The sequence below is a fragment of the Accipiter gentilis genome, chromosome Z (assembly GCF_929443795.1).
Source record: "Accipiter gentilis chromosome Z, bAccGen1.1, whole genome shotgun sequence".
NCBI classification, from domain to species: domain Eukaryota; kingdom Metazoa; phylum Chordata; class Aves; order Accipitriformes; family Accipitridae; genus Astur; species Astur gentilis.
In genome coordinates this window covers 62,781,143-62,801,225 of record NC_064919.1, presented here as the reverse complement: position 1 = coordinate 62,801,225, position 20,083 = coordinate 62,781,143, and the positions used below count along the sequence as shown (strand labels likewise).

The following is a 20,083-nucleotide window of genomic DNA, read 5'->3' as shown; positions in this document are numbered from 1 at the left end:
ATGGACTTATATTCCCGGAAGCCTGTCAGTATTACTTGCCATTTCCAGGAAGAACTCTAAAGATTTTTAATTGAAGCAGCATATTTAATAGCACAGGTAAAACTAAGGATAGTTGTTTTTAGAGAGAAGTACAGTACTGCAGATAGTTTTTAGATACTCCATCCTTTCCACTGAACAGCAGTCCTAAGAGTAAAATACCAACCCCACTGCTGATACACTTGCAACAGTCTGCAATGAGCTCAAGACAATGAGTTCCAAAGAAGTAAAGCTCCAGAGTACATAAAATTTGTATGCAAAATTTTAGCAACTGAACTTGGACTGCAATTTCTTATATCAGAATGTGCTTAAAATTGTTTCTATTCTCTCTCTCTCTCTTTTTAAGCTATCTTTAATCAAACAAACAAGCAAAAAATCTTGTTGGTAGCAACCACACTCCCACACATCCCAGTAATGAGCAGCAGTCTAAACTCCATGAAATCTGTACTACAGGCAAACTGCTTTTCTCTCTCATACATGCATGGTCCTGTATTTACATGTCACCTGTTGTGGTTAAAAGATCAAACCTTGCCAGGATATTTAGCTTTCTGCTTGCATGATTACATTGCCATCAACAATCCTTACATTTGCAGCATAAAAAGACCATTTGCAGTATTGTAGCAGGTGAATGCCCCAGTAAGGGGCCAATGCCTGACTCTTCAATAAAGACCTAATATATATTTTACTGTTGGGGCAGAAATCATCTAAAAGAATACAAAAGATAGATACACAGTTGGGATAGCATAAACAAATTAAGGTAATACTGCCCAGCATGAGAAGTGCTGGAACCAGCACTAGATCTGTCTAACCCCTTAAGATTAAAAGATACAAATGAGTGAATTCCACATTAAAATTATTTGGAAACCACACAGTTTATAAGTGGTACATAAAGCAATCAACCACCTACTGAGTGCACAAAAATGTCCAATTTTTTCAACCAGGCTTCTGAAGATAGGTAATTGGAAGTGTATGCTGATGCACTGCAAAGGTTATTGTCTGGATTTGGGGGGGATTTTCTAAATGGCTGTTTACAGAAGGACTAAGCTAATTAAAATAATCAAACCAAATGCACACATAAAACACACATAACAAACAAGTTCAAAGTTCGCAGTTATTTTAAGAAACAACAGCAAACACACATCACACAAAACAAACCGCCCAGAAGATACTGGAAAGTAAACACAGGGTGTTTAACACAGAAGAATTAAAAAGGAACAATTCCATAAGATGTATCTTCTAGGCCTCTAAAGAGCTGTTCATCTCAAGTGAGCCACATTATTCCTTTTAAACCCTGTTTAAAACAGTCTTTTACCTCCTTGCAGAGACCCCATGTACCTCACTACATGTGTGCAAAGATGTATTTGGTGAAGGTGGCAAGGTTTTGCTAGCGGGGATCTACAGGGGTGGCATCTTTGAGAAGCTGCCAGAACCTTCCCCCATGTCCGACAAAGCCAATGCCAGCCGGCTCCGAGATGGACCCGCTGCTGGCCAAGGCCGAGCCCATCAGCAACGGTGGTAGTGCTTCTGGGAGAACACATTTAAGAAAGGGAAAAAAACCTGCTGCACAACAGTAGCTGGGAGAGAGGAGTGAGAATATGTGAGTGAAACAACCGTGCAGACACCAAGGCCGGTGAAGGAGGAGGAAGAGGTACTCCAGGCGCTGTAACAGAGATTCCCCTGCAGCTTGTGGCGTTTTGCCTGTGACAGTAACTGCTGAGTGATCACCCTTTCCTTATCTCAACCCATGAGCCTTTCATCATATTTTCTCACCCTGTCCAGCTGAGGGGGAGTCACGGAGTGGCTTGGTGGGCACCTGGTGGCCAAGGACAATCCACTATGAAGGAGCACACCAGAAGGCTAAGACCAGCACACTGCAGATTGCCTGGCCTCTTTTCACTCAAATCAGTGTCATGGTTTAAGCCCAGCAGGCAAGAAAGCACCATGAAGCTGCTCGCTCACTCATCCCACTGGGACTGGAGTGGGGAGAAGGAGGAGAAATATAAAGAAACACTCATAGGTCAAGACAAGGACAGGAAGGGATCACTCACCAGTTATGGTCATGGGCAAAAGACAGCCTCAACTTGGGGAAAAAACAAAATCAATTTCATTCACTACCAATGAAAGCAAAACAAGGATAATGAGAAGTAAAAACAAATCTTAAAACACCTTCCCCCTGCTCTCCCTCCTTCCTAGCTCAACCTCATTCCCAATTTTCTCCCCCTTCTCGTCCCAGCAGCACAGGGGGACGAGGAATGGGGTTGGGGTCAGTTCATCACACGTTGTCTCTGCCGCTCCTTCCTCCTCTGGGGGAGGACTCCTCACTCTGCCCCTGCTCCACCGTGGGGTCCCTCCCACAGGAGACAGTCTGACTTTCACGAACTTCTCTGGCATGGGTTATTCCCACAGGCTGCAGCGCTTCACAAACTGCTCCAGCGTGGGTCCTTTCCACGGGCTGCAGTCCTTCAGTCACAGACTGCTCCAGCGTGGGCTTTCCCACAGAGTCACGGCCATCTTGGGGGGCGTCCCCCTGCTCCAGCATGGGGTCCTCACCATCTGCTCCCCTGCTCCCCTCCATGGGCTGGGGGGGGACAGCCTGACGTCTCACCACAGGCTGCAGGGGCATCCCCTCCTGCCCCGCTCCTCCTTCCCTCCTTCCTCACTGACCTCACTGTCAGCAGAGGGCTTCTCTCACATTCCAATCTCTTCCCCTGCTGCAGGTTTCCCCTTCTTAAATATGTTTGGGTTGGCCTTGGCCAGAGGCAGGTCCGATTTGGAGCCAGGGAACCTTCTAGCAGCTTCTCACAGGAGCCACCACTGCAGCCCCTCCCCTGCTACCAAAACCCCAGCACACAAACCCAAAACAATCGGTTATCTTTGTACTTAGGTTAACAGCTCTTAGGACAGTAACAATTATTTTTGTTAAGTTAATTTACACTGCCTACCAACATGCACCTCATTTCAATATACCACCTGTAATAAAAGTCTGTAGAAAAAGTTCTTTTTGAACTAAGAAAAATTGAAGTAGTATTTTAATGTAGCCAAGTGAGTCAAAACATTATTTCCATGTATGCATCATTACTGAACAATGCAAATTCTCTCCTCCCACCCGAAATTCTAAATAGAAATCTCAGCAGAACTGTATGTAGATATATATAAACTTGCTGGAATATAGGCTCATATATAAGGCTCAGGCTTAACGCTGCCAACTCTGACAACAACGTATGGCACACCAGACCTCTTCTGAAAGCTAAAGAGGGGGAGACATCAATTAAAAATTATGTATCTCCTTTTCTGTAAACAAGACTAACATACATGTAACATCATGGTAAAGTTGCTTTTATTTTAAGATGGTACTTGTCTGATCACCTTACCTTACTGTGTGATGTGGCTGTGCCACTCCTGAGTTACACTATCATGCCAAATGACTGCCTATAAAAACCATGTACTTGTTTGAATTTAGTATATTACTTAGAATAGCACGCCACAAGTCAGCTACAGAAATCACAGCAAACATGGGCTAATTGCATAGGAGTGCTCATTGTACAGGAGTGCTAGGCTTTTTTCTGCTGTTAGTAACAAAGGAATAAGTACTTACATTGTAATGTAATTTGACAAATAAACTAGATCTCTTTACTGTATTTCAAAGTTGTTATGGCACTCTGGGACTCCTTCCCTTTGAAAGGGGCAAAATAACTAAAAGATAAAGTCACTAATGAATCACTGATCAGTTGGCACATGGTAACTCTGAATAAAAAGACTTCTAGGCAACACCTCACCCTGAAGGCTTGGCAAAGATCTTATTCTACGCATGTCCTAATGAGTTCTAAGTCTTTTTTTTCTGCAGGAGACCAATTCAAAAAAACCCCAAAGCCAGAAGACTCAGAACATACATTACATAAGTGTTCATGCTGTGCCATAAAATATATTAACTTTTTGTCCACAGACCCTCTTCTGTGCTTCTGAACTATGCTTTATTAGTCAGGAAAACATATTCAAGAGCCTCAAAACTCACAACTGTCTAAACAAACTAATATTTGCATACGATAAATACATTTACTTAGCAGGTATTACAATACTACTCTTAAAACCCTTCTCTGTGTAAGGTTTGCAATGTCAGGATATAGGCCTAGCCAAATACCCACTATGCTAGAGAGCAAATGTTCTCTCATGAAAACAAAGGTGAACATTTTGATGGGAAGAAACAAACAAAATTTAAGAGGTATAATCATTGTGACTCTGAAGTCAGCTCATGGGAATCATAACTGAATTAGTTACTCTTACCAGCTTTACAATGCATTTGGCATGGTAGCAGATATTCTCAAATGTCTGATAAATCTTATGTTAGGCTTTTTAAATCTAATTCAAAGCAGGTGAAGCATTGTGACAATACCAGATTCAAACCACTGGTATGGGTGAATTTACTTTTTAAAGGTAAGCTGAGCTAATGGCTTGCTCCTATCAAAGGAGATCCTACTTCCCACCCCCTTTTCCTTCTCCCAACTCCACCCCATTCCTTTTTCCTTCTGCACTCAGGAGCCCTCTTCCTCCACTGCACTGGCTTTGGTATTTCTCAGACCCTTCAACAAACTAACTGAGCATCTGGCAGAAAGCTGTTTCTGTAAGTTTCTCTTGGATTAATTTACTGAGGTTTACTGAGTGGAATCAGCACACCGCAAGGACAGAGAAGCACAACAGGAAGGAACACAGAGCTGAAGGGGGGAGCACAGAAAGCAATAGGATCCCCCTTTCAGCACTAGCAAGCTGATGATCCAGTTCTTCAGCTCCCTTCAACAACATGGCTGACAAACCACCTTTAAAACTTGGATGACAGCTGACAGATAACTCAAACAGCCCCCTGTGTGATTTCTCAAGTCTGGTATAGTTCGACACTCTTTCAAACTCTACAGCATCTTAGACAATGGTGAAATCACGGAAACGCAGGTCTAAGAAGGAAACAGCATTTTACACGACTAAATGCAATTTTTTAAAGTTTCTAAGCTAAAATAATGAGGTTTTTTATTTAAAAGTTCAATACAACATCCAAAAAAAGCCCAAAAGAAAGAATGCATTTACAAGCCCACTAACAAAAGGCTAAACAAGATATCAACTCCTGAAATCCCATATCATGCACACTATTTTTCCTCTAACAGCAAATATCATGCAAATAACAAGCTATTAAATCACGTTCATAACAGCACAACATTTCAGACAAAAGCAATTTATATTAGTGTCAGATGAACACAGACTTGTATTCTGTGGTGTCACCTGTTTGGGTTGGTTCTGTTCCTGTTTTCATGGAGAAATGAAGGGGAAAGGATACACAGTTTAAATGTTATGGAGAAATAAAATCCATGCATGATAAAGCAGCATGATAAAACAAACTTGAAATAATACATACCATTTACCTATTAATTCAATATTGCAAGTAGTTTGGGAATTTTTGCTGAATTATACTACTCTGAAGTGACAAAATGGTACAATTTAAAAATCTGACAACTGATGATTATAAGCAAATATCACATTACTGAAGGCTGAAAAACTTGGGCTCAGAAGCCACAGTGCTATTTGTAGAAAAATGGTAAACTTTGAAAACTGATCTACAGATTTTCTCCGTCAAAAGTTTCACAACTGAATTAATGTATTTGTTTCTTTTTATTTTTTTAAAATTTCCTTAAAACAGATATAAAGCAATGTTATTTAATGTTTGGTTTGTTGTTGGGTTTTTTTCCAAAAAAAAGCCCTAATCAAAATTAGTTCTATTTTAAGCATGGGGTTCAACTAGAAAACCCACAGAGGTTCCTTCTAACATAATAATCTATGATTCTAAGTTATTGAAAAATCCTTTACAATACTCTCTCCCTAAAGTAGCTCAAAACACAAGTCATGACGCAATGCTGTTATGTGAAAAGTTGTGCTACTACTAATTTTAGATGACCCACATAAATTGTCTGTAAGTCATCACAAACAAATGCTAATTGATTATTTAAACAACATTTTTCAACGGAAAAAAACCAGCCATCCAGTTCCCTCCCACCAGTATCATAGCATTTTTTCCAAAAGGTCATATAAACATTTGTCTACTAACACATTTTGTAAAGTACTGTAAAAGTAGCATAAAACAAACAAAATTTTCCATTATCATTTAAGAAAGCAGAGATACTCAATTTACTCCAGAAAAAATAAAAAACATTGTTGAATGACTCGAAGTGTTTTATAACACCTTTCCAGGAGCAACTCATTGACAAAAAAAGTCCACTAAACATTCAAATTTTTCTGAATGGGTAATGTTTGTCTGCCCCATATGTAACAACAACAACAAAAAATCCATACATTTGATAACTTTTACTATACAAATAGCACAAACAGAAAAGAATAGATAGAAAGCAAACCCAGAGATAGGGTCTTACCAGTAAGAGGTTTTTAACTGAAAACAACCTCTGCCACAATGTTTGCAACTGGTGAGTGGAGTCATAGGCAGATACACCACCAGCGTTCTATTTACATTTACTCTGAACAGCTCCAGTTGATGGTTTTAAAAACTAGCTTGGCAGTGAAGCTGTCTTCACACGAAAACACCTTTCTGCCTACAACTGAAAGAGTTAATCCAAAAGTAAAATCCAAACTGCACAAATAATCCTCTAATAAGAGGTTACTCATAATAATGGACACAGTTGACAAGCAAGAGATAGTGAAGGAGACATTTGTGGAGATGTTTGTTTCAAGTTAACATCTACTACTGTGTGTTAAAATTCTCTGTGAAGTTTTCAGACAAACTAATAATGGTTTGGTTTACAATTCAGGCCTAAATTCTTCAGAAAATGGAAACAGGGCAAGTTTCAACAACAAACTAATTAAAACAAAAACACATTTCCCTTATTAATTTATACAGCTTATGACTGGAAGATACTATGAGATCATCCAATCTCCTGCCCAACAAATTTGGACTATTTTCTTTATTTTTATAATCCTGTTTCAAGTTATGCAAGGGCTCCAACAATTATTCTTGAAGACTAACTCATATTCTAGCAAATATCACTATGAGACTTCTGATGAGATCATACTATTACTTCCTGTAAGGGCGCAACAATTCTTTGTTCATCATTCTTAAAACATTCCTGTATGTTTGCTATTAAACAGCACTGCACTTAAAGAAGGGATTTTCAGTGAACTATCCAAGATCTTTGTTCTGAATGGTTACAGTGATGGTAGTACTATGCAAGATGTATGAGTAATTCAAATAAATTGTTCCAATACATATTAACTTGGGCTCCCTTCCTCAAAAACTCTCAATCTTCTAATCTAGATAAGTATACATTACATGATTAAACCTACAGTTGTCATCAGCCTCATACGCCCCTTCCCTAAAGCGCTATATCATGGTGAATACTAGTAGCAGGACAAAACTTCCGGACACTCAATTTTTAACACAGTAAAACATTTACAACAGCAGAGTCTCTTATTTACAAGCTTTTACTACATAGCAAATTAACAGTAACTTGTGATGTATTTTAAAAATAAAGTTAATTTATTTTAACTAGGGGTTATTTTGCTTGTTTGTTTTCTGGAAAAGAGAGAAGAAACAATATAACTGTTATACTACTGGCAACTCCTGAGTACTCCAGTTGCCCAAAATCACAAAACAGGTTCTAGGTGCAGGTTCCTCTACTGAGTCCAATACATGTTCATTTGCTTCTCTTGCTTTTGTATAAAACTAAAAAAAATACAATGTGGCATTATAGAATAACTCTGAGTAAAATTATAGTATCACCAGATATTAGTCATTGATTCTTCTCTGGAGAAAATAAAGGAGGAAAAGGATTGAACCTATTTAGAAGACACTCAACCACTAAAGCAACAGGCTCAAGATCCCACAATCCCACCTCACTCTGCCTATTTAGCAGACAGCAGTCTTGAGCAACAGCTCAGATATAGATACATAACATCACTTAGTCAATATATATGTTAGGAATATCATAATTCTTCTTCACTCTCCTCCTACCCTATCTTCCTTCTCTCTCTACCATATTCCTTATGGCTAAGTTTTCATGTCTTGAGAAGAGAAAAAGATTTTGCAGATATATCAGATATGAGTCCTCACTTTGACTGAAGTTCTCTCCAGTAACAGCAATATCCTGGTGCGCTGCAATGGTACGTTTCTACTAATATTAAAAAAGGAGTATTAAAAGCACCTCCTCAAAGAGGAAGAAACGTAGGTGCAGCCACTTCTGAAAACCTCTGCTTTTCAGTGCCTTCTTCAGCTCTGTGGCAGCAGTATACATATTGCATATGTATATGCAATAAACATATAAAGAACGTAAACCTCAGTGATCATCTGTAAGCAGTGTCTTGTTGTATCATAGAAAGAAATGTAAAAACATGAAATTACTAGAATGAATCTGCTTTGAAATTCTAAACCTGCCGGGGTAACACTATCTCAGCCAGAAACGGAGAGGAAAAAAACGTTACTGGATTAAGAAAGCAGTTTTAAAAGGCATTGATTTGAAGGTAAGACATTCAGTTGAAGAGAAAGAAAATAATGCTGGAAAAAATTGAGAAAAAATATGCAAGACAACAAAGGTAAACACAAAGAAAAGGCAAGTCAGCACCATCTCTAAAAGCCAAGAAATTAAGCGTGCTGTGAATCCTGAGGAGCACAATGGATTACGAGTGTTTATTACATAGGTTGTTCACACCTCTTCAAAATATGCTGGCATATGAAAATGCTGCAGCTGTGTACCAACTAGCACAACTTTAAACAAAAAACAGAGGAAAGTCTACCCATACATCTAGGGAAACGAAACAATTTGAATTTTGAAGGGGAATATCAAATAAAATACTCTCATCAGCAGAATACTCCCCCAACTACAAGACAGAAATGGCTCCCCAATTCCAGTTTAGGCAGTTAAACAGAGCTTATATTGCATTTTATTTCCTTTTTTCTTCTCCCAAGTATTTGGATAAGGAATTGAACTATGAGACTGGCAAACTGCTGTCTTCAGTTTCTAAAAATTAAGTTTAAACTTACTAACTAAGGGTCATCCTGAGCAGTATTGCTATGTTCTACAGAATGTACTTTTACTTTTCATGTAAGACTTAAGTTCCGTTAAAGAAGACCTAGTTTTTCCAGCAGATGTCCTTTTCTTTGTACATATATAATTTGTCCATATTTTGAAGAAACATATGTTATTTTAAGCATTCTACAGGTTTCAGATACAGCCGTAGTATTTATCATATACAGCTAGCTCTTGTCAAACTAACAAGGCATTAATAAAGCAATGCATGAGGTCTATCTACATGTATATGCCATAACTGCACTGTAGAAAGGGGGGGGGGGGGGGAAGAAAAAAAAAATTACTTCAAATTTGAAACAAGCATCATACTAGGACTGGAAAAGAGACAACACAAAAAGGTTGACAAAAAAACCCCAAAAATCTAATTAACCTACAATCAGAAGTCCATAAATCTCTGAAACAATTCGCTGCTACCTATGAAACAGAAGTAAAAGGGAAAGGCAGCAGAAAAAATTAAACACTTACTCAAGAAGATATCAAATTGGAAGAAGGATAAAAGATAAAATATTTCCAGTTAAAAGGTGAATAGTTATTTTGCTTAGGACTTAGAAGGTTTTAATACACACACTAAAGAGAGATGCAAATACTACGGTATAATGTCCTTTAAATACTGGACTCCTAGAAGCCATTTTAAAGCATGTATTTTAAAATGGTATGTAATCACATCTTAAGACTTTCAGCAACTGTGAGTCCACCATAAGATTAAGCTGTTGCATATTTAATTATCCTTGCTGCTATAAGGGTCCAAGAATTTCAAGTGACATAGCCCTCTCTACCTTATTTCCATATCTTCCAGCAGTATCATGTCATCAAGTGTTTAACTTGCTAACATGGACTTACCTATACAGAATTGTATTAGGTTTGTGTAGCAAAGTTTTGGTAGTGGGGGGGGTTACAGGGGTGGCTTCTGTGGGAAACTGCTGGAAGCTTCCCCTGTGTCCGACAGAGCCCATACCAGCCAGCTCTAAGATGGACCCACTGCCGGCCAAGGCCGAGCCCGTCAAGCGATAGTGGTAACGTCTCTGTGACAACATATTTAAGAAGGAAAAAAAAGTTGCTGGGACAGACAGAAACAGCAGCTGGAGAGAGGAGTGAGAACAGGTAAGAGAAACAACCCTGCAGACACCAAGGTCAGTGAAGAAGGAGGGGGAGGAGATGCTGCAGGAGCCAGAGCAGAGATTCCCCTGCAGCCTGTGGTGAAGACCATGGTGAGGCAGGCTGTCCCCCTGCAGTCCAGGGAGGTCCACCATGGAGCAGATATCCACCTGCAGCCCGTGGAGGACCCCACGCCAGAGCAGGTGGATGCCCCTGAAGATGGTCGTGACCCTGTGGGAAGCCTGCAGTAGAACAAGCCCCTGGCAGGACCTGTGGACCCCTGGAGAGAGGAGCCCAGGCTGGAGCAGGTTTTTCTGGCAGGACTTGTGACCCTGGGGGGAACCCACGCTGGAGCAGTCTGTGCCTGAAGGACTACAGCCCATGGAAGGGACCCACCCTGGAGCAGTTCGTGAAGAACTGCAGCTTGTGGGAAAGACCCACGTTGGAGAAGTTCGTGGAGGACTGTCTCCTGTGGGAGGGACCCCACGCTGGAGCAGGGGAAGAGTGTGATGAGCCCTGCCCCTGAGGAGGATAAAGCTACAGAAATAACATGTGATGAACTGACCATAAACCCCATTCCCTGTCCCCCTGTGCTGCTGGGGTGGGGGTAGGTAGAGAATCCGGGAGTGAAGTTGTGCCCGGGAATAAGGGAGGGGTGGAGGGAAGGTGTTCCGAGATTTGGTTTTATTTCTCACTACCCTGCTCTGGTTGATTTGCAATAAATTGAGTTAATTTTCCCCAAGCTGAGTCTGTTTTGCCCGTGATGGTAATTGGTAAGTGATCTCTCCTGTCCTTATCTCGACCCACAAGCTCTTTGTTATATTTTCTCTCCCCTGTCCAGCTGAGGAGGGGGGACTGATAGAAGGGCTTTGGTGGGCACCTGGCATTCAGCCAGGGTCAACCCACCACAAGAACACAATTCAGAAACTCATTGAAACACTGAAAACAAAATATGTGTGTGACTTAGATTTTTTTTTTCTTTTTTTTTTTTTTTTTTTTCAGAAAAGGGGATGAGGGTACTACTCCATATTTAATTCTGTTTATATGAAAATGTATCACAGTATCCTTACTATTGGGTTTGATGCTTGCAAAATGAGTCAGGTGTGAACTTACAATGCCTAAAATGACAAGCCTTTAAAATATTTATTAACTTAGGACTAGTTTGTAACAACCAGAAATAACCACTAATAACACTTGCTACAAATTAGATAAATAAAAAGATTATGGCTGACAAGGATAAACACTGAGAAAATCCCTTTGGCTGGCTGGACAGCAACAGAAGTACTAGCCAGAGTACTAACAATCTTGCAGTTGTCTCCTAAGAACTTGGAGGCTATTTGCCTGTTCTACAGACCATGCCCTACAGCTGCTGACACACTATATTTTGGTTAGTACTAACTTACAGTATTGGTTCAGTACTTAAATAGCCTATTTACAAAGTATTCAGAAGTGAATCACAACAGTTTTACTGGAAACAAGCGTTAACACTACAAATAATGAGTACATTAAAAAAAGCAGCATTCAGACAAAAATAGCTTGGATTTCCAGAATGCTCAGCATTAGTCTTAGCTCGGCTCTGTTCATGCCAACAGGAAAAAAAATCCACAATATATCTTATTTTAACCCTCTGTGCTCCCAAAGTTAAATCTGAACCAGTGTTCCCTTCCTTCCCCAGACACCTTATGTATCTTCTAAATCTATATATTGCAGTTAATGTACAGGATTCAGTTTTCTTTGCTTCTTGTATAGAAAGATGTCACATTGGTTTTGATAGAAACACTACTGCTAACATTTTTTTGTGTTACTGGAACACTTAATACTTTTTTGTAGTGTTTTGTATTATTTACTTTTGCATTATTTTCAAGTTGGATGTTGAATCTCTCTTTAAATCACATTGTGCCTAGAGGTAGAACATTGAACAGCAAAAGGTCACCTTATCATTGGAAAACTCGTATTTTTGGTACAATGCCCCACTACCTACTATACACACATTTATTTTGGAAGTGAACGCACATGGCCAAATGCAAGGAAATAAAATTCTCCTAGTTACTAAGATGACCTGGAATATTATTCTTCACTAAAATATTAGAACAGATTCAACAAAACCAAAGAACAACCTGCAGATATTATTTAGCTTTTTTCTGTAAACAGAAATACGTGATAACACCCTTGGAAAGCAACAAATGTAAAATTCCATGATTTATAACTGAATCAATTCCTTACCAATTTGTGTGATGTGACAATCATATTTCATTCATTCAAAACAAAAAAACTTGCCTACTAAAGCTGTGCAAAAGTAATTTAAAAAAAATTGTATCCATACTGATATGAGAAGAAAACAAAGTGACCATACAGCTTTCTGCCAAAACCCTACATTTTCTTCTCATATAATTTGTTACTGTAACAAAATAGATAAAAGATTCTTATTTTTCCTTAGCCTTTCTAGGCTTTTGAATCAGAAGAAAATTAAGCCAACCAACACAAAAGTCTTCAGGGCTATTCTTGTGCTTAGTAAAATATTCCACTATACAGGGGAAGGAGATTAAAAATAGCAGTAGGTCCTCACTCTCAAGTCAGTCTTAAGATAGTGTCGTGGTTTAACTCCAGCCAGCAACTAAGCACCACGCAGCCGCTCACTCACTTCCCCCATCCAGTGGGATGGGGGAGGAAATCGGGGAAAAAAGGTAAAACTTCTGGGTTGAGATAAGAACGGTTTAATAGAGCAGAAAAGAAGAAACTATAATGATAATGATAACACTAATAAAATGACAACAGTAGTAATAAAAGGATTGGAATGTACAAATGATGCACAGGGCAATAGCTCACTACCCGCCGACCGACACCCCGCCAGTCCCCAAGCAGCAATTCCCTGCCCCCGCCCCCCCCCCCTTCCCAGTTCCTAAACTAGATGGGACATCACATGGTATGGAATAAACCGTTGGCCAGTTTGGGTCAGGTGCCTTGGTTGTGTCCTGTGCCAACTTCTTGTGCCCTGGCTGGCCATGAGAAGCTGAAAAATCCTTGACTATAGTCTAAACAATACTGAGCAACAACTGAAAACATCAGTGTTATCAACATTCTTCGCATGCTGAACTCAAAACATAGCACTGTACCAGCTACTAGGAAGACAGCTCTATCCCAGCTGAAACCAGGACAGATAGCCACAGAATTCTTCAGAATTTAACTGTGCACTAAAAAGTGGTTCTGAACTTTTGTATCAAAGCAATTGAAAAGTACACACACAGAACAGAGATGCAAAATGGTCTTTAACAGTCTGTGTGCAGACACTAGAATTCATAGATTTTATAGAGCAACAAGAAAACAAAAGCAAACCTCTGACTAGTTTTATGACTGGCATTCAAGGTCCTATAGACTATCATCCACCAAATTTCAGACTGCCATAGCAATTAAGAGCTATAAAGGACAGGGAGGTTCACAGGTGCCATTAATTCAAAGATGCAGAGGTAGGCATGCAATGTAAAGCTAGGCTTCCCAACCTCACAAATCGCTATGCAAGAGCAAGTAAAAGGATAAGCGTACAATGGAGTATGTTTGTTGGCATGACTAAACCACCAAACCCTCTTAATCATAGGAAAACTGTGACTACATTCAACCTTTTGCCAACACAGCACTGACAAAGAGATAGACACCATCTTTGATATTACTATACTCACAAAAATTTATAAGCATGTACACTTAGCCTAGAAAAACTCCTTCCATATTATAGGAGGAACATAGACAGGAAACTGGCAGGAGTGAGCATACAGAGGTAAACTTCTGCCTTCTATAAGCAAAGTTTGAAATTTTGGAAGTACTGGCCAAGAAGCTGGAATCCCAAATAAGGCTTCAGTGATATCTTCTCTGTTGAAGTAACAACATCTTTTTTAGCTGGCATTAACTGATTCTGTATCACATCTCCATTTGGGAGCTTAGACCTATAAGTGAGCACCCAAGGAATTTTTTAAACAGGCATAAACTTAATGAACAAGGGCTCCAAACAAGTGTTAAAAGGTTTTCAAAAATGAGGCAGAACAGTATTTGTTCCTGTAGATACCAATTTTTACTTTAAAATAAGTTAACATAAACTAAATTCCTAAACTATTCCAGAATTAATAGTTTTATCTGAAAAAAATAGAAGATATGCTATTTCAGAACTGCAAGTTATGCAGAAGAAATTAATTCCAGGTCACACAGTTCCTCTACAACTATTTTTCTTCCTCATCTTGGATATGTTTCTACTTGCAACATTCTTCTGGCTTATTAAAGGTTTATAATTGAGACAGAGATAAAAATGACTATTACAAAAAGCAACAATTATTAACTGCTGTGAAAATAAACTGGCTTGTGTGTAACTTATGGAAAGCAACAGATGGCCAGGTAGGGGATGCTGAAACAACGAACACAAGAGGTTTTGTTGCTCACTTTGCTTCTCCACCCCAAAGAATCTAATCAACAGAAGCTGCAAGCATTTCTCGAGTAGTATTCTAACTACACAGAGGAATCTCTCCTGGAAAAAAGAGAGATATGAAATACTATAAACTGTAGAGGTGTATTTTAAGATGTTAAGCCAAGGTCTTACTGTTCTAAACTTGTTTTTTGCACAGTTTTACATTAATGAAGACCCTCCATATTCATTATGGTCTTAGATACCATTTCAGTTACCAGTGCTGCTCAATCACTTCCCCTCTTCCCCAAAATTGTTTAAACTTGCAGCCATTCAACATTCCTGCAATCAGCTAACAGGCAGAATCAGCTGACCAGAGGACTTTAAGCACAGTGGAAAAGTAAACTGAAGTGTGAGATGAAACATGGATTCAGTAGGTTTTCTTTAAAGTACGAAAAACCTTTACTTCAGAAATACCAAGCAGCACCCATCATCCATTGCTTCATTTCCTTAGAATTGCAATGACAAACAATTTCAGTATTTGCTTAAAAGACAGACATTTCCTGTGGACCAAGTAAACGACTAACAGGTAAGGAAAAGAGAAATCCGAGAGCCAAGAGGGAAAGAGCAGGTCATTCTATTGGTTTCTTTTCTTAAAGATGAACTACCTTTAATTAAAGAAGGATCAACTTACACAACTGGCAGTGACAGAAGTACAGCTGTACTGACTTTAGGTACACTAGTGGATTTGTTACCATGGGAAAGGAAGGTTGTATGTAGTCAAATACACACATGGGCTCTGCCATTTTGTCTCCACCAAGTTCTGAACATTAACAGAGAACGAGATGACGTAGTTTAGAGATCTTGATGGATAAAGCTTGCATTGCCTATTGATAACTGGTTTTGGTTTTTGCCAGTAGTACTGGTGCTAACTAAATAGAAGTTGAGATTCTCCAAGAAACAAATAGCTCTTGCTCAGTAATTCCAAATCAGTGTTTCCTCACAAACACCACGTCCAAACTCCACGTGTTTAACAGGACCTTCTCTTGTCATGCTCAGCTCCTTATAAGAACTGCTGAGCTGAAGGCTAAGTCAATCCAAGAACATGCTCCCAAGCATTCATGCAGTCAAACAAAAAAGCAGAAGGCAACATACTTTTCATATGCTCTGGACTAAAACTACTGCAGGAGGACTATTAGACTAATTACCAGTTGTATACCAAAACTAGCGAGGATGAATTCAGCCCTTTAAATAGCCATGAAGAAAAAAAAGAAAAATCACGATATAACCTAACACAACAGTTTGGAAATAAACTTTTACCTGACAACACTACACTTGGATGCTCTTGTGATTTCATCATTGGTAAAACAATTTTCTCATACTCTGTAACTCCAGTCACCAAGAAAAAGCTCAGCCTGAATCCTACAAAGACTCAATACTATGTCATCCAAACAGACAGCAAGCAGATAATGCTCATACTCCACCAAGGAAAAAATGTTTGCCACCACACGTTTTTGCGCACACAACATCGGTAAGATATATGCAGGCAGCTGAAGCAGCCAAACTGGACCTATACCCATACAACGGAATTTAGGTGGTGTTTCCAAAAATAAAAAATTCCATAACCTGAATCATACACATAGTCACACCTAGATAGATCCTGGTGGTACATTCTGGACCAACATACTAAAACATAAAAACAAGCATAAAATTCTCCTTTTTCACTGGGGAAATCTGCGTCCTCCTATACCTCAGTCCACAAAGATGTGAAAAAATTCTCACACACTGATGCTACAAGTCAGTTAGCAGAATAACCTCAACCACTTTTGTCTAAACAGTGTATGGTATGAGAAAGAGAGATGGCATGTCCTGAAACATCCAAGTCTTGCCAGACACCAGCAATGGCAACGCAGTAAATACTCACGAGGACCAGACAGCTTGCTTTTTAAAGTCCCCACTCTAAGAACTTACAAGCTGAACAAAAGCTGTAGTTACTCCAGTTTCACTGGAAAACATCATCTCACTTGAAACACCAGATTCAGCACCCAGAGCCTGTAGGAACCTAGAAAATTTTGGCCTCAAGTGCCTAAACTGTACTGTCAAAATAAACACCACATGTTGCTGCTCCCACTAAACAGAACAATTCAGACCCCAACACGTCCTGGTGCAAAGCAATGCAAGAACAAAAATCTGGGAGCGAAACCTTGCCAAATCCATCAGCTACTTGTCCGCAAACACGTACGTTTGATTGCACAGAATAAAGTACTGAGCCACAGTTAGATGACTAGGGAAATCTGCACCCTCTTAAATCCTGGTCCTAGAGACCTTGGAGAGGTTAAGCCTCATTTTCTCACGAATATTCTCAAAGCTTTGCCACAAAGCAAGGAAAAGGCAACACCGAGGCGGAGATGGTAGCCTCACCTCCTGGATTCGCCTGCGGGCCCGCTGCAGCACCTCCTCGTACCCCTTCTGTCGCAGCTCACTCAGGCTCTCATAATACTCTTCGGGGTCGTCAGTCTCCGTGAAGAGCACCTGCGAAAGGATCTTCCAGCCGCAGGTATCCAAGCTGTGGACCAGGTAAACTTGCAGTTTGTAGCAGAGAGCGTCCATCTCCTGCTCGGATAGCTCCGGGGCGCCGAACAGCACCGTCCACATGCCCGAGGGCTCCTCGGGGAAGGCAGGCAGGTAGGGCTCCAGCTCCGAGTTCACCGAGCACAGCTGCTGGTGCACAGCCCGCAAGTCTTGGAAGGAGAAGAGCCCGGCCCAGCTGCACTCTTCCCCCGCGGGCTCCGCGTCGGGAGCGGCCGGCTCGGCTGCCTGCAGCGGCGAGGGCGGCGGCGACAGCGCGGCGGCCGCCTCCTCCTTCCCCAGCTCCAGCACTTCTATCTCTTCGGCCGCACCTGCCGCCTCCGGGCCCCGCTGCGGCCTCCGGGCCGGGCCGCTCCTGGCGCGCAGCGGGCTCTTCGGCAGCGCCTCGGCCGCCGCGCCCCGCTCGCAGCCCCGCAGCCGCGCCTCGGCGCGGGGACGCGAGGGGCCCCGCGGCAGGCCGGCGTCCCGGCGCGCCGCGGGGCTGCCGGCCTTGGCGGCGGCTCTGGCCTCGGGGCCGGCGGGGCCGCCGCGGCGCAGCTCGCGGGAGCCGCTGCGCTGGCGCTGCGCCGTGCGGTTGTGGCAGGTGATGGCGAACTTGCCCTCGATCTCGTTCCAGGCCACGATGAAGACGAACTTGTGCTTCTCCCGCTCCTGGAAGGCGTGAGGCCTGACGGCCACCCAGTCGGCCTCCAGCGTTTCCTCCAGGGCGAAGGCGGACATGGCGCCGCGCGGCTTCCCACACACACCCCCCACCCTCCCCGCTCCCGTCCCGTCAGCCGCCCCCGCCTGCCCCGCCGCGCGCCGGCCGGCGACGGCTCCCCGCAGCCCCGCCCGCCGCCTCACTGCCCACCACCAGCCATCTTAGCGGCGGGGGGACGGGGAAGGCGCTGAGGGGGCAGGATGCGCGGGATCCCCACCGGAGCGGCGAGGGAGGCTGGGGGTGGGGAGGGAGGACGGAGAGGAATCACCTCCTCTCTGCTCGGAGCCCGCCGCCGAGGAACCCGCCGCCGAGGAACCCGCCGCCTCTGGCCGCCGACCCGCCGCCGCGGCGGACAATGCCCGGTGCCCCCGCTCAGGTACTTCACGCGCGTCACGTGGGGCAGGATCTGTTTACAAGCGGCGGTGGCGCTGCGGCAACTCGGCGCGGCCCCGCCCCGCGGCCTCCCGAAGCCCCGCCCCCCCGCACCGCCTTCCCCCGCCGGCTGGCCGCCCCGCTTCCTCCGGCAGAGGAGGGCGGGCGGAGCCTCGCGCCCCGCCCCGCCCCTTCTCCGCCGGCTACGCTCGCGCTCTCCCTCCCTCCCGCCTGGCGCCCCCGTGGTGGGCGGGGGGAAGGGCGGTGCCCCGCCCCTTCCCTCGGACGCAGGACGAGGCCGTTCGGGCTGCCCGCGCTGCATGCTGGGGAGGGCACGTGCCGGCCCGCGGCCGCTAAGGGAGGGCAGGGGCGAGGCGGGGCCGGGCCGGGCCGGGGACAGCGGGCTCTCTGGGGCGAGGTCTGGCAGCTCGGCCGTGCCGGCACCGTGGCTCCCGGGGAGGGGCTGGGGGGCAAGGGCCTTCGCTCCGGGCAGCTCCTGAGGCAGCGCTGGCTTGGCCTGCCGCGGCTCTGGCCGCGCTGTTAAGCTCCCAGCCAGCGCCGTGGGGCACGCTGGCCTCAGCGGTCCTGCGCTCCCGGTGCCCTGCTCGCTCCCCGGTGGCCTGCAGCCAGTGCTGCTTTCCAGGGCCCTTGCCCCCAGGGTGGCAGGAGGTTTTTAAGTGTGGAGGTCCGTCCTAGCAACAAATCCTCTCGCAGGGAAGTGGTATCTGCGGAGGACTTGTTTCTGCTTCTCCTGAAACGTGGTTTTTCTGCGTGGTTGCGGGAAAGGACGTGGTGTTTCAGCAGCCTGTTTTAGCCGCGTGATTTAAGTCTGACTAGAGATTGAACCAAAATACTTCAGAGGTCTGTTACCAAGAGCGCTAACGGCATGCTACGCAGCAGGGGTTTGCGCTTGCGGTCAGGCTGCAGAAGAGCGTGGCGTCTTGTCACGACACCTGGAGACGAGGGCATGCTCTGAAATAGGCGTCTTGGGCAATTGTGTATTTTCATAACTTGAAGTTAACTGCACTGAGACGTGGTGCTTTACGTTCGTGTTGGCCAGTCCTGCTTGAGAATTGGTAGTGCCTGCAGTGCTCTCCAAGGTTTCCAAGTGTATTGCAGAGCGGGTAGGTTACAGTAAGCCGTAAGCCGGGGCAGAGAACTCTCATAAGCATGCCTGAAATGAATGGTTAATCACCTGTGATTCCAAGGCCAAGGGCCGGTTCCCTGGTGCCCTTCGGGATATTCCATTTCTCCTCTTGTATAAATGGAAAAAAAATATTTCTTACTATAACAGTCCCAAAATACTTGCATCAAAAACGAGATCAGTAGACAATACGCATTGGTCCATCTGTGATATCGTTGTCCTGCTCCAAGTTGGAGGAAGCACTAGGGAAATAAAATGTTTTCATTCGCATTTGCCAGAGGAGTAAGAGTGAGTCACAGCTTTTTTCTGAAGTTACTGTATTGACTAGCATCCTGTCCCTGGAGGCTGAAGTATTTTAGGAGGGCCTCTGGCGATCCAAACATTCTCTGGTCATTAACAAAGCACCCTCATGTGTGCAGGAGAATCAAGGTTACGTCTTGAATACCCCAAGTCACAGCTGCCAGAAAAAAAGGAAATTATGGCTCAGCAGCCAGAAGAAGGACCACATCTGTGTTCTAAAGCTAAGGGTGACGTGTGCTGTACATCTCAAAGAGCAGCATTCTTTCCTGTTACCATAAATTTAGGAATCAGATCAAAGCACCTTTGAAATGATCTGGAAATTTTGATTATACCCCATGTAGAAGTGGCCAAGAAAGCAAGCAAAGAATACATTGGTGGAGGAAATATAGACT

At 43.3% G+C, this 20,083-nt stretch overlaps 1 protein-coding gene across 3 annotated transcripts in view; it reads right to left on the bottom strand.

The window, feature by feature from the left end:
- JMY (junction mediating and regulatory protein, p53 cofactor) overlaps window positions 1-17,934 on the bottom strand; it is a 73,263-nt gene extending 55,329 nt beyond the window's left edge. For 2 of the 3 annotated variants that reach the window (XM_049794406.1, XM_049794405.1), the window contains exon 1: window positions 17,008-17,909. In XM_049794406.1, coding sequence (XP_049650363.1) covers window positions 17,008-17,895 — 888 coding nt within the window. In that variant the 5' untranslated portion in view covers window positions 17,896-17,909. Of the gene's footprint in view, window positions 1-17,007 lie in introns of all 3 variants that reach the window. The other variant, XM_049794407.1, reaches the window with a different exon arrangement.
- Between the last annotated feature and the right edge of the window lie 2,149 nt (window positions 17,935-20,083).